The sequence below is a fragment of the Centroberyx gerrardi genome, chromosome 24 (assembly GCF_048128805.1).
Source record: "Centroberyx gerrardi isolate f3 chromosome 24, fCenGer3.hap1.cur.20231027, whole genome shotgun sequence".
Lineage (NCBI taxonomy): Eukaryota > Metazoa > Chordata > Actinopteri > Beryciformes > Berycidae > Centroberyx > Centroberyx gerrardi.
This window is the reverse complement of record NC_136020.1, coordinates 10004186-10019189: the sequence shown is the minus strand read 5'-3', so window position 1 is coordinate 10019189 and position 15004 is coordinate 10004186. Positions and strand designations below refer to the sequence as shown.

Here is a 15004-nt window from a genome sequence, read left to right as displayed (position 1 = left end):
ATCCAATCCTTGGTCTCTCTCCATTTCCTGCCTCTATCTCCGTAATGCTTTCTCCCATTCTTCTTCTCTCTTTTCCACAGTCATTGATTGTCATGACTTCCAAAAGCAGGATTTTTCACCTAAATCATCCGTTAATGTATTATGCCATGCACACACTCAGATTAGAACCCGACTTTCCATTTGAAATGTTTGAAAGCAAGTCATGATTACTAGCTTTGCTGTCCACAGAATATTAATATACTGAAGGTGTGATTCATAGTTGTTTGGGGGCTTTCAGTCTCAAGTCTGACTCATCAGTCCTATTCTCGTCATCATCTTTCTTCTATTGACTTGACATGTTATATTTTTTCTAGTCTCCTCAGCTTTATTTATTTTTTCTTTTTCTTTTTTTACTCCCTTTTTTATTTTGAGTTTTCCTTTTCAATATCATATAACCCATTTTTCTCTACTTTTCAGTGATCTCAACATGCTGGCTGACTCTGAGGGTTCCCAGCACCTGGATTTCCAGGAGCACACCAAAGGTGAGATATCCCATATCCCCTCTACTCCAACCCGGCCATGCCTTCACTACATCTCTCTTTCTCTCCACTGTCACCCCTGCCTCTTCCTCTTTAGTATTTCTTAATTACCTCCTGGCTCTTGCATTTTTTACGCTCTCTTCTCACATTGCTTTCATCTACCAGTCTCTCCTTTCTCAAGTTCTTTAATGCATCAATTGTGGCCTATTTTCTCTGACTGCAGTACATTGAACCATACTGAGAACACTAGATTGTTCTCAAAAGAGCTATACCGCACCGTAGCGCCTGAATATCCATCTTGAAGTTTTCTTTCCATGTTTTCTATTGCCCTATTTCTATCTAAAGAAAGTAGCCTAGAAGTTAGAAAGGAAGTTTGTTGGGTCCAATCCCTGGACATGCTGGAAAAATGTGGGTGGGGAAAGTGAGAGAATAATGCTCTCCCATTGGACAACAACTACTGTTGATGTGCCCTTGAGCAAGGCACTTAACCCCCAACCCCCAACTCCAGTGGAGCTGCTCAGTGGCCAACAGTAGAAGACTGTGATTGCACTGGGAAGCTCTCAGGTGTGTCTGTGTGTAACTGTATAACTGTGAAGCAGGGTGTCACTGTAAAAGAGCATGTGCACTCAGTCTCCAGTTTCTGTGTCTATGTCTGTATGTGCGTACCCTCCAGGCGACAGGCCTCCCAGGTCTCCAGGCGTTGACCCCAAGCAGCTGGCGGCGGAGCTGCAGAAGGTGTCGCAGCAGCAGGCTCCTCCCACCTCCTCCACCTCCTCCCTGCCTACCACCACCTCAGCAGCCTCCAGCCCCGGGCAGCCAGGCTCCCCCTCCGTCAGCAAGAAACGCCACAGCAGCAAGGCGAGTCCACGGGTGGAGTTTTTTTGTTTTGTCTTGATTGGCTGAGGAGAGATAGAATTGACTTGGAGATTTTGCTGATCAGTGTTGTCTTTAAAAACTCTTTAAGGCCTATTTCTACCTTTTTCTTTTTTATATTTTATTTTGGCTTGTTAGTATGCTCTTATCCCCCTTCCCCACCCCTTACTCTAACCAGAGTTTGTATCCCAATTTCCTTCTTTGCTTTCTGTCACAGTCTTCTTCTTTTCTTGTGCAACCTTATTTCTGTCTTTTGTTTGTTTTGATTTTCAAGGACATTGTAAACTTTGCTTTACAAATGTGCTATACAAATTAAGTTTAAAAATATTATAACAGAAAGAGTCAAATGAGAGAAGAGTTGATGTTGATGATCTCTCTGGGTCTTGTGTATTTGTGTTTGCCATGTAAATGTGTTTGCAGGAGCATATACCAAGTTTATGGTTGTCAAAATCTACCATATCAAGTTGTTAGCCTGTTCTTATTATCAATATAAATATGGAAATTGAAACACTGATTCATCAAATTTGAGAGAGTAAGTTGTGGTTCAACAGTTTCTAAAGCCTCAAGCACTTTGAAAGTTCTACACACCAACTGCATAAACAAACTCACTGACCTACAGTACAGCACAGCGCAGTACACAGTGTACAGTACGACTGAACACCCACTAGTAAACACAGAGTCTCCACCTACAGACTCTTGCTGTGGTATCTAAGCATGTTGCTCTCTTGTTTTACAGACAGCAGAAGGGGCCAAGACCCAGTCCCACCCCGTCTCTGGAGAGATACAGGTCTGTGAAACAACGAAAAGAAAGGATAAACTCTGTCATGTTTACTCATAGTATAAATCTGGCCCTTTTTCTGTAAGTGATCATTGTCAGTATGACCGAGTCTCTTTGTGTTTTTAATACATGAAATCAAATGAAATGCAAGTGACAGGACATATTTTAGTAAACACAAATAAAGAATTTTATTCCAAAATGATATAGCCACCATTTGAAAAAACACACCTTACAAAATGATTGATAGCCAATTAAAACAAATGACAGTACATTTTAAAAAGATAGATGACTTTAATCTTTGGGTGACAAAATGATAACACTTTTACAAACTGAGTCCTCTATATTTTAGAAACACTGAATGACAAACTTCCGGCAATGTTGGGTTTTTTTTCTTCAATCTTCCATCTTTCATTCTTTCTCTCTCCATATGCATTTGATTCCATTGTAATCCATTGTGCTTTTGTCCTGCAGCTTCAAATCCACTATGACAAGCAGCTGGGCAACTTGATCGTTCATGTCCTCCAGGCCAGAAACCTCGCCCCGCGGGACAACAACGGCTACTCTGACCCCTTTGTCAAAGTCTACCTCCTACCAGGGAGAGGGTGAGTCAAGGGTGTGCAAACTGCAAGCACACCCCAAATACTTCAGGATAGGAGAACTTATACAAACTGTTGCCTAGGAGAGAAAAATATTCTCAGTTTGGTTGATTTTGTTTGATGGTAATGTGGATAGACAGCAGTGGTCATGATAAAAATTAAGTATTCACAATGTGGTTTGACAATGAAGATGATAACTAACTCTTAACAGTATTATGTGGGGACAGCTTGTGAAGAAAAGCATTCTTAAAATTATTGTCATTCATAAGAGGAAGGTTCAAAAATGTTTTCATGTTTTCCAATGTGTTATAAGTGTTCAGGACATTACTGTTTTCATCCTGTACTGTCTTTTTCAGCTGTTTTTGGAGAAGGAATTTGAGTGCGTAATACACATGCTTAGATTTTCCCATTGAAATCCAGGTTTCAAAGGCAGCCATTTTGTTAAACTCAAACCTAATTTCCATTCATTTTAAAATCGATTTACAATTGATTTTGGCTTACCATGACATCTTTCAGTGTGCAGCACATTACCTTTCCTTGGTATCAATTCCATCACACCAACTGTATAAACTATACATCAGGTCCGTTAAATGTTAAATGTTTTATAAATCTAGTTCCAATAGCGTCATATGAAATGAACTTGTTAAGGGACTCATCAATGTTGAATGACAACTCAAACATTATTATGTAAATGATATGGGGTTGTTAATGTACTTGTGTTGACGTTGTCCCTGTTGATGGGTGTTCTAGGTGCGAGGGCAGGAAAAATCAATAGCTCTCATATTTGCTTGTAATACAATCCACACTCCCTCATAAGTCTAGGCTCCTTTCTCACTGTGATTGCGCTGTAATATAATTGGCTCTCCCACCTTCTTTGCTCTATCTATGGGGTCCCTCGAGATCCACTGGTGTTTTTACAGGGGCCATTTCAGATAAAAGTGGTCACGCAAGCATGCGCACGTGAGCGCATGTGTGCACATACACGTGTATATGCTACTTGTGTATACACGCACAATCTCACAGCTATCAGAGCACCAACTGCAATCTGTACAGAGGCTTTGCAGCTGCATCACAAATCTCCAAGCAACCACGACTGGCGCCATCATGGAGGTCCACTGGAGAAATGGCTGAGCGCAAATGGCTACTACATACTGCGACGACCACACCAGAGAAAGGGATATACCTGAAAAAGATAGTTGTGGTGTGGGTGAAGATCCATTTAATAACATTATAAGTCGAAAGTGATAGTCTGATAGATTTGATTCCAAATTTAGATTGTTGTGACACAGGAATTTTGTCTTGTCTTTAGCCTTAGACACCACACATTATTGCTTGAGAGGAGCTCAGTTAACCTGAACGAACAGTTGGTTTTTGGCTTTGATAGCTAGCTAACTAGCCAGCAGGCTAATGTAGCAGAGAAAATGATGCTAATGTTTGCATGCAAGCCACTACTAACACTTGCAGATACATTAGCTACTGCGCAGTTCAGATGCGTTTACAACAATGACAGTGATGGACCAGATGATTTCCTAGCTAATAGGCTGACACAAAATTGATCAAATTTATTAGTGGCAAAATGATTTGTTCCCATTCAAAAACTGCACAAAAATTAACCATGCCCATTGAATTCTGTTGAGAAGGCCAAGTTGTACATTTATAAATGCAACCAGCTATCCACAGCCACTCTTGCCCAAGAGCTGTGGACCTCCACTATGGCTGCCAAAGGGTGTGTTACGTCACCTGAAAGCCCTCTGTACATACACCCACACACATGACACACAAAAGCACATACTCTAAAATCCACCTACACAGCCACACCACAGCCCCCTGCTCCTGCCCCGACCCTGGACACAGACAATGCATAAAACACCAGGCCTATTTGGTACCTATAATCCTCTCCCCTTCCCTCACACACACACTCAGTCCACTGACACTCTCTGACCCCCCACCCTCCCTCTGACTATTGTTTCTGTATGTTGTTTTCTATATTTAATGCATGCTGGACCCCCTCAGTCAGGTCATGGTTGTCCAGAACGCCAGGTATGTGACTTGCCCACTCTGATTATGCCACTTTGGTCCTTTGGTTCTGTTTTGGTTGAAATTTGGTTGTCAGTTGGTCAAGGTTGCAGATTGGTCAGCGTTGTTTTCTAACTCTAATTGGAAGTTCATTGCTTGTACAATTAGTTCAGCCCTGCTAACCCCCTTCACCCTGGCACAATGTGCACTTTCCCTGTTCCCCATAACCTCATGATGTTCCCTGCACCTTTAGAGTGAGTGTCTGTCTTTGCATTTTAGAGCAGAATCTCCCTTTAAACCCTTAATATTAACATCTGCCCTTCACTTTAACATAATACATACAGTACACTGTGCCAACGATAACCTTTTTCCCAACTAACTGTTATGTTTTCCTGATAGATGGCCTCTTTGTGTTCCTAACCATTGTGATTTGACACCATAACATTGCGCCGTACACCCTTTAGGTTGTTCTCGTTATTGTGGTTGAAATCCCTCAGCAATGTTCTACATCGTGCCCCAGCATTGTACCTTTGATGCCCCAGTACACTCTGTACACACTCCCATTATTTTGCCCTGCAATCCTTATTTATTTCATAATTTAGTTGTTTCTTTACTAAACTAACTCTCACACACTTACATCATACTTTACAATCTTATATCAAACCCTACACACTGCAAAAAAAAAATCCATCTTAACAAGTCATTTATTCTAGTCCAATGAGGCTGCCGTGACTTCAAATATTATTTTTCTTAAAACAAGTGTAAAAATTCGGCCAACGGAGTCAGACAATTTCATTGTTTCTGATGCAAATCAACTTGTTTCAAGAATTTTCTTGAATGAAATGTCATTTTCTTGATACTAGTGGAGTGATCTGCCTATTATGTCTTGATACTAGCACTTGTTTCTAGAAATTTCCCTGAAAGAAGTGAAACTGCATTGGAAACAAGTGACAATCTCTCCTCATTGGCATAAGTTTTCACTTGTTTTAGGAAATTCATATTTTATGGGTGACTATCAGACTAAATGACATGATGGACACAAAAGATGGACTTTTTTGCAGCGCACCCTAACATTGTACCCTGACGTCCTTGCACGGGGGCCCATATATTGTGACCGTCACATTGTGCCATCCACCAAACACTGCATCACACTCATTTTCCCCTCTACTGTGACATTGTGCCCTACACCAGTATGTTGTACTCATTGCATTGTGGTGGTCCCCTAAACTTCAGTCCTGTTGTATGGCCTGTCGGTGAGCCAGTATGTCTGTGATTTATGTTCCCTCAGTGCTGAAAACAAGAGGAGGTCCAAACACGCAGGCAAGAGTCTCAACCCCGAGTGGAACCAGACTGTCATCTATAAGAATATCCACCTGGAGCAGGTTTGTGGACTGACACACTCAGATAAACAGATGCAGACACAGGTATATAGGCACACATGCAAGTTCATAGCACCTATTTTTGCAGTTAAAAGTTAAGGCGTGCACAGAAGCAGCATATGTGAGTAAACACAATGAATCCAGGCTCATTTAACTTAACAGAAGTCCATTCACACATTTCACACCACAAAAAGTTTGATTAAAATGTACTTTTGTGATTCAATAATTCATAATTCAAACAAAATAATGTTGACCCTGATTATGTAGTATACTATTGTAAAGCTCTGTAGGCAACAATATATGACAAATGAAAAAATTACCCCCCAAAATGTGCTGATTTTCCATACACATTTACAGACTAAGACACACACACACACACACTACTAATTCCTCCTCAATACAGGCTTAATCATACATATAATCTCTATTTCACTGAGATCAAAACAGACCCACAACAGAAGTGTTCTGCAATCCCCATAGACTTTTTGTTAATTACCATTGCACTGAGGTTGACCTCTCCTGAATATTCTCCTGTCTGTTTGCGAGGGTGTGCCGACAAATCATCGTCTTTCTCTGCTGCTGGCACTCTGACTAGCGGTGTGGAACTGCTCTTAATGTAGATCCCCCTGTGACCGATGGGTGAATAATTTTACTAGAGCAGATGGACATTCCGATGGGATTCAATTATTCCATTTTAGATTCTACTTTAGATTCACTGATCCAATATCAATCACAGCAAAATATATAGACTGCTTTTTTCTTGTGTGTTTTATTCCTTTGTTAAGAGTTTGAATATCTGCTGTTACTTGATGTTGAAATCAAATGTTGTTTCTCTAAGGTTTGCTGTGCCATTTTGTTGTGTTACTCAGCCAAAGTAAGGTACTGTAAGGATACACACTCTTTCACTGTGTGTGTTTCAGCTGAGGAAGAAGACCCTAGAGGTGAGCGTGTGGGACTACGACAAGTGCTCCTCTAACGACTTCTTAGGAGAGGTAAGTCCCCTTGACGGTGATACCAGCTTCAGGACGCCGGTGTATTGATAAATTGATTCATTAAATTGCTGTATGTTTTCCCAGGTCCTCATTGACCTGTCCAACACCACCCAGCTGGACAACGTCCCACGGTGGCTCCCCCTGAAGGAGCAGAGCGAGGGGGACCACCACCGGCGCTCCCACTCGGGCCAGGGCCGACAGCACTCCTCTAAACCCTCCTCACAGCACTCCTCCCCCAAAACCACCGGCTCCTCCCACGATAACCAGGAATCACCAAAATCGTCCGTCATCAAGAGCCGGAGCCACGGGATCTTTCCCGATCCGGCCAAGGGTAGGACACGATGAAATTCCCTCACCTGCTTGACTCTGTCACCGCCATCCCCTAACCTTCTGTACTCTACTGGTTTTCTACTCTTTGTTTGCCTCTTCTCTGTCCTTTGATTTCCTTTCTCTTTCTTTCTTCAGACTTCTGTTACTTTTTTCTCTCTTCCTGTCATTGTTTCTTCTGTCTTGTATTTTTTCCCCTTTATCTCGGTGCCTTCCTCTCTCTGCCTGTTTCTTTCTCTCTGTATTCCTATCTTACCAGGTCCCACTACCCATTTTTGCTTGCCCATTGTAGCTTCAGCTTCATGCTTTTTGCTTTCTCGTGATTTGTTTTTTTGGGTTCCCATGATTCCACACAGCTCAGAGGCCTAGCCTTAGCTTCCCTCTATCTTTCTCCTAACACTGAGGGCAACGTGGTCGTGGAAGGCTTTGAACACTCCCCTAATTTAACAATAAACATCCCTCAAATTATGAGGATGCTACCAGATCATACCCTTAACAAGGCAGTTACCATCCTAGCTAGATATCTCACTAGCAGGCTTACTCATGCGCCATAGACTGTACACAAAAGTATACAGTCTGGTAACAGCCTCTAAGTTCCCTAAACTAAAAGCTAGGATTTTTTTTTTTGGTAATTTGGTGAATCTGGTTGTTTTAGACACGCAGGTGCCCACTATCGAGAAATCTCACAGTAGCCCTGGCACATCGAAGCCTTCCCCGTCCGAGGGCCTGAGCCAAAGCCACAGCCACGGACACAGCCAACACTCTCGCTCGCACGGCGCTTCACGCTCCAGCAAAAGCGCCTCACGGCAACACCATCAGGACAGCGGCACTGGAAGCGGCGGAGGCGTTGCCATAGCAACGGGCGATGCCCCTCAGCAGCCACAGCAGCAGCCGCCGCAACGCCTCCAACCAAGTAAACCAAGACGCAAATAAAGCCTACGCAGCATGGCCTCCTCGCGCTCATCTGTTCCACCTTCTGTTGTTTTTTTTTTTCTGTTTTTTTTTTTTTTCTTGCTATTCTCGGTTTCCTTCACCTTTGTACCTTCTGGTCCTCTCCCCCTTGTATTCACAGTGTGTCCACCTCTCACCGCTTCTCTTCTGTATGTACTCAGTGTGTAGAGCCAGCACCTCACTTGTACTGTAGCACACTGTCTTCCACCCCCTTAAGTTTGACCCCCTTTCCAATGGACCCAAAGAGGCATAAAGGTTTCTTGTCTACCTAAAGGCTAGTTCCACCTAAAGGAAACTGTAAACATTAAAAATACTAAACAGGTTATAAATCCTCTTTTAAATATTACTATAAGATTAAACTAAACAGAAATAATTAGTTTTACTTATTTTAAAGCTAAGTTTTTCTAATTTGCTGTTTTGAATCATTTAAATTGACTTCAGAGTTGAAAGGAAGTATGACAGGGAAAAAAAAAAAAATTGCTAAATCTGAACCATGACCAGCAGACTTGCGGGACATATTCTGAAGGGTCAAGACAATCTATCAGTCAGAGCACAGCCGCATCGCCAGCTCTCAGATGACTAAGCTAGCAAATGACTAACTTTGATGCTACAAGCCCAGGAGTTCATCAGGAGAAAGTTTGGGTACTTTTATGGCTCCAAGAGACATTACTGCAGCCAGCTGTTGTGGATTGATTGACTGATCCAAGCAGTAAAACAGAAGAAAGTTGCACTCCCATCCCCTCCCCAAGATATCATTAACCTCTTTTGTTGTTTTATTTTTTGGAGTTCCTTTTGATTTCTGTTTTGTTAACAAAACAACAACCGGCTTTTCTGAAGCTCCTCCACTGAGATGGCTGTGCATGCAGTCCGCTGCCCCACCACCCCCCTTTTTGTTTTGACTACTACCGGACCCACAATGCACCTCAGTAGACGCTGCACACCCCGCCCCTTAGTGACATGCGGGCGGGGCGAATGTGTACTGCGCACTGTGGCTGCATGTGATTGACAGTCAAGCTGGTTGCCATGGTGAGGATATACCGCTCTCTGAGTCTCCATCTTGCTCCTCCCCCCCCTTCCATCTTGACCTTTCACCCCACCGGCCATGACCTTTGTCTCCTGGCGTGATCCCCCGACCTGCGCCTGCGAAAATAAAAACACCGCCCGCCCAGGCCAAAGAGGCCGCCTCTCTTTGAGGCGCCACAGACACAGCGTAGTAGGCGTGCTCACCATTCAGAGAGCCCAGTCCGATTGGCTGCCTGCCCTGCCATCGGTTGTGTCGGCCAAAGGGAGCAGAGCAGACGGCAGACACCTGACCCTCAGGAAAGCCATGTCAGAAGAGAAGCCGCAGACCACCGGAGGTGAGAGTTTGCCCAGGAGTCTCCTCTCTGTCGTGTGACTGAAGCACAGATGGAGCAAGGAGAGAAAGAGAGAGTGAGAGAAAGAGAGGATGGGATACTACTAACGCACACCTGCAGAAAGAGAGAGAGAGAGAAGTCTGCAAGGCTAAAAAGAGAGATAGAAAGACAGGGAGAGAGAGAGAGAGTTGCACTCAGCCACATCACCAGAGATTCATGCAGCGAGACACAATTGCTTAACGGCCGCCAACACAGTTCACTAATACCAGGAAATGAATGTCTCCAACTGTGATATGATTCATTGACAGTTAACGCTGTGCCACTTCCACAACTGCTGCGTCACGACTCCCCATTGGTTCATTCAAGTGGTATTAGTGAACTTTTTTCAGTCCTTCAATTACATCGTGTTGAGCGGCCCGAGAGAGAAGCGTGTCGGCATGGATCCTGTTTTGCACCACATTCACGCATTTCACATCATTCATATTCTACCTCACTGCCTTATCAACTGTTGGAGAGCAATGGCATCACTTTGTTGAAGTGTTAAAACATTTAAATAGAAACAGTCTGCCTTTTATTAAGGATTACATGCAAAATGTACTACATATAAACAGGTTTATTAAACTTATATTAAAACAATGGATATCCATAAACAGCCTTTTAACTCCTCAAGATATGAAAGTGATATGGTAGTAATTTCACTTTGATTAGATGTTTTAACTACACCAATAGTGAGACGGAGATGGTAGGTTCCTATAAACATCTAGTACTTTCATACAGATAACTAACAATGTCAGTAGGGTCTACGTGCCTCTTGTTTGGTCTTCCGTTTACATATATGTGTAATATTTCTCTGGATTTATTTGTCCGTTTCATGTTAATGCTTTCTATGTGAGTTAATAAGTATACTGTCTTGTCTTTGTCTTGAGAGAAAGATGCTAAGTACGCTACATTTGTCCACATGCTTCTCGCTAGTCGTCAGTGTTTGTGTGCTATTCATTACAATTCAGTTTGGTGTGTTTTGAATAAGCTTCCCTTACGCAAGTTAGAGAGAAGTTGATTGGGGCGTTGGAGTTTTATCTTAACTGGTAAAGTTGGATATAATGGTTTTTGAATTGCTCAAATAAATAGTAAATTGATGTTTACTAATGCTTCTTGGCCCTAGTTTGCACATTCTTGGACCCTATTAGAGGTGCGGTTTTCCTATCTCTCTCTCTCTTTCTCGTGATGGGTGTGGTCGTCCCTCCACACAGCTCGGTCGAGCTACAGGTCCGGTGATGCCCCGGTCACGGCAGCCTCATTGGACAGCGGTCTGAGTGGCAGCGCCTACAGCCTATTGGATGAGGAGGGAGAGACAAACGAGGTGGACAGTGCCATCTTCCAGGTGCCCCGATTGTGAGTTGGCTCATTCAGTTCATTAAATCTCTATTAAAGGCCTGTTAGCGTCACAATTTTTGATGTGATGTAAATATGTTTATTTGATGCTAAACTGAGTAATGATACAGCACACAGTCAGCCCCTTCACTACTCTCAACAGTCTAGCACACCTACGTCCATCCAAAGCAATAGAAACATTCCAGGGTGTCATATTATTAAATAGTTGTATGGTTTTATAACTAGTAGCATGTTGTTTTCCCCTCAGTGGAAAGATCCCAAATGGCACAGATGTGATGAAATCATCCATGGGACACAGTGACTCCGAAGGTTAGATATATATATATATATATGTATGTGTGTGTGTGTGTGTGTGTGTGTGTGTGTTTGTGTGTGTGTGTGTGTGTGTGTGTTCATAATTGCTTGCGTTGATGCATTTGGGTATTGAAAAAACATACATACTATACCAAGTTTTGCTTTTTTAAGGCTTAAGAAATTGAAATGCTTCATTATGTTGAGTACTTACAAAGTAATCTCAAGTTTTCTACCATTTTATGGACATTAATCATTGCAGTATAGACTTAAACTTTTTAGATCATAAGCAAATGGCAATGTTACAGAGAAAATAAATTGCTCTGTTAATGAAACATGCTTTCAACATAGGTAGGCATTGAAAAAGTTTTGCTTTAAAGCTGGTTTCAGGTTTTCCCGACCAGAAATGGTATCGGTATTGAAAAACATCCATCACTACTGAGTCTATACATGCATTTGCGTATGCGTGTATGTCACTGTTTCCATTTCCAGCAGTTTACATTCTCCCTCCCTGCATCACTGCCATCATATGTAGGCCTACACAGTAACAGGTTATTTTCATCGCTCTCTCTTTACTGATTTATTTCATTCTTACCTCCCTGCGACCTTGCAGTTTGAGTTGTTATTATAATATGACTAATGTGAAGGTGACAGCAGTGGCTGACACGACTGTCTGGAACAGCGTGACACGACCTGAGAAAGATAGAAGCTGAGGGAGTACTCACGGACTCAGAACTCACGGACTCACGTTTAAAAGAAACATTCATGCAATGTCAGACTGAAGCATAGGCCTAATATACACACATGGATGAAAGCATTAACACTTTCATCCTCATTCTCATCCTCACTCTCATTCACTCTCACTACCTACCGACCTGTACCTCTCTATCTCTCTAGCTATCGATGTATCTCTCTCTCCTAGTAACACACACACACACACACACACACAAGCACTTTTCATCAGGTTACCATTACTGTTTTCCAGGATCTTGTTGACCTAGCTTTCAAAAATGTCATTTCTATTCAGTTGCCAAGGCAACTGGAGGCCAGTCAGAGCTTCTCATAACTTCTCCGCGTCCTTGTTAAACAAATAGATGTGATTGGTTTCAGGCCATGTTTGCCATTACTCATGGTGAGAGTGCATTTAGTGTCCAGTAGAGGGCATTTTTCACATAGACAGGGCAGATACATGAATGCCTCAATAACAGAGAGAGAGAGAGAGAGAGAGAGAGAGAGAGAGAGAGAGAGAGAAGAAGAAGAAGAAGCAGAGCTAGAAATAAATATACTGGGAGCAAAATGATGCCAAAGCCATTAATAAGGGAACAACTTCAAACCTATATGAACTGTGTATTTGATTGTCCCACTGACTCAGTCTGTGTGTGTGTGTGTGTGTGTGTGTGTGTGTGTCCAGGTAAGACCCAGGTAATGGGGGAGATAAAGATCGCTCTGAAGAAGGAGATGAAGACGGAGGGAGAGCATCTGGTCCTCGAGATCCTCCAGTGTCGCAACATCACCTACAAGTTCAAGTCTCCAGACCACCTGCCTGGTACTGGACATAACATAGCTAGACACATGAAAACACACTCACATGCAGGCACGCACACACACAAACACACACAGCTATATATCTATATATCTATATGAAAACAGACACACACAAAAATAAACAGTTGAATCTGAGCAGTGAGCAAAGTCATACCCCTACTTATACATAATGAACACACTCATATTCACACTCACTCACGCACACAAAGCCATAACAGACACATAGGCCCCCTTCACATCTGGCACTAACCTGACTTGTATCCAGATTGTGTCATATAGTTCTCAGTCCTGGTTTCTCTTTCCTTTGCTAAAACGCAGATTGCTGTGTGATTCCTTCCATATTTATATTTATTTCTATCCAAGCTGCCTGCCACCTGTTTGATTTGCATGTGCTTCCTGGTGGGATCTGCACACAAAGGCTTATTTCCATTTATGTAGTTGGTACACAGTGCAGTATGTGAATTGAAGACCCATTGCATTTACACTTGGTTGTTAATGTGGCCAAATGCACCTGACCACCTCTAGCAGTGTTTTGGGTGATCAGCTCTTCAGTGTTTCTTGGGTGCATTTGCACCTGCATTTTATGCGGCCTTGACTTCTTAAGCAAACATGGAAGTCCTGGGAAAGACGGCTCCTCTGTTGCCCTCCACTGGTTGGCTGCAGAACAACTTGAAACTCCACCCACCTCAATATAAGTCAGTGGGACCATGGCCCATCTTCCATGTGGAAATATATGTGGTTTTGGCGCTATCCGATTACCCAGGACGCATGTTATAATGCCAGGTGTAAACAAGGTCACTGTTCCAAGACTCTCACTAATGACACACTCATAGTAATGTTATACATCAACTGTGTGTGTGTGTGTGCGTGTGTGTGTGTGTCTGCAGACCTTTATGTGAAGCTGTACGTGGTGAACATCGCCACCCAGAAGAGGATCATCAAGAAGAAGACCAGAGTGTGTCGTCACGACCGCGAACCCTCCTTCAACGAAACCTTCCGCTTCTGTATGAACCCCACCGGACACTCCCTACAGGTAATCCCTCCCTACACACACTGTATCTGAACTCAGTGTGTCATAGCACTGGCTAGTGTTGTATACTAGTGTTGCATACTACTGGTCTGCTTAAAGGAATACACCAAGTTGTTGGGTGATCGGCCCGTTGGTCAACTTACCCATTAAGTGATGAGAACCAAGACACCAAAATCATTCATGTAGATCATTTGTGCTCCATGCTAACATTATCTTAGAAGTGAGAAAATGAGAACTTGTAACAGCACTAAAGCTAAATGCTAGGTACCTATCTACTAACTGCCCAGTACTGTGTCTACTGTTTACATAGGAAGGGAAGGTGGTGGGTGAAGGGAGACTGTATAGCTAAAAATAACTGCGCAGCGGATGAATATGTGGTTGTTCATCTGAAATAGTTAAAACAATAATATATATAGTTTGTTATCTATGTTCTCCTCACTTAACAGGTAAGCTGACCAACAGACCAATCTCCCATGTATTCCTTTAAATGCTCAACAGTGTGACATGCTGTGTTTTCTGTTCTGGCACTAGCTGTTCCTGGTGTCCAACGGGGGCAAGTTTATGAAGAAGACGCTGATCGGCGAAGCCTACGTGTGGCTGGACAAAGTGGACTTACGCAAGCGAGTGGTGAGCTGGCACAAGCTGCTCGCCAGCACCGCCCAGATCCACTCGTAAAAAAGGAGACTCAACCTCGAAGGGGCGCGCAGAAGCTTCTGACACCTGGGGATGCTTGAGTTCAGCATCTCCGTTACTGATTCACTCTTTAAGGATAGAATCACAGGTCTACTGCTGGGGTGGGGGGGGGGGCGGGGGGCGTTTTGGGTACGGGGAGGGGGGCGAAAATATCTCTTTCTTCAATCTCGGTTTCAGGGCAAAGATAGCTCGAGGTGTGGCTCGTCGTTTGGGGAGAGGCAAAAAAAGGAAATTGTCAGAGGTGGGGCTTTTATTTTGGTGATACAGG

At 43.0% G+C, this 15004-nt stretch overlaps 1 protein-coding gene across 1 annotated transcript in view; it reads left to right on the top strand.

Moving 5' to 3' along the window:
• pcloa (piccolo presynaptic cytomatrix protein a) overlaps positions 1–14718 on the top strand; it is a 55402-nt gene extending 40684 nt beyond the window's left edge. Inside the window, exons 13-26 of the mRNA XM_071905641.2 lie at positions 457–521; positions 1192–1380; positions 2132–2178; positions 2641–2771; positions 4779–4805; positions 6070–6163; positions 7081–7152; positions 7237–7483; positions 9600–9788; positions 11036–11177; positions 11425–11486; positions 12880–13014; positions 13901–14046; positions 14575–14718. Coding sequence (XP_071761742.1) covers positions 457–521; positions 1192–1380; positions 2132–2178; positions 2641–2771; positions 4779–4805; positions 6070–6163; positions 7081–7152; positions 7237–7483; positions 9600–9788; positions 11036–11177; positions 11425–11486; positions 12880–13014; positions 13901–14046; positions 14575–14718 — 1690 coding nt within the window. The remainder of the gene's footprint in view (positions 1–456; positions 522–1191; positions 1381–2131; positions 2179–2640; positions 2772–4778; positions 4806–6069; positions 6164–7080; positions 7153–7236; positions 7484–9599; positions 9789–11035; positions 11178–11424; positions 11487–12879; positions 13015–13900; positions 14047–14574) is intronic.
• The last annotated feature ends 286 nt before the right edge of the window (positions 14719–15004 follow it).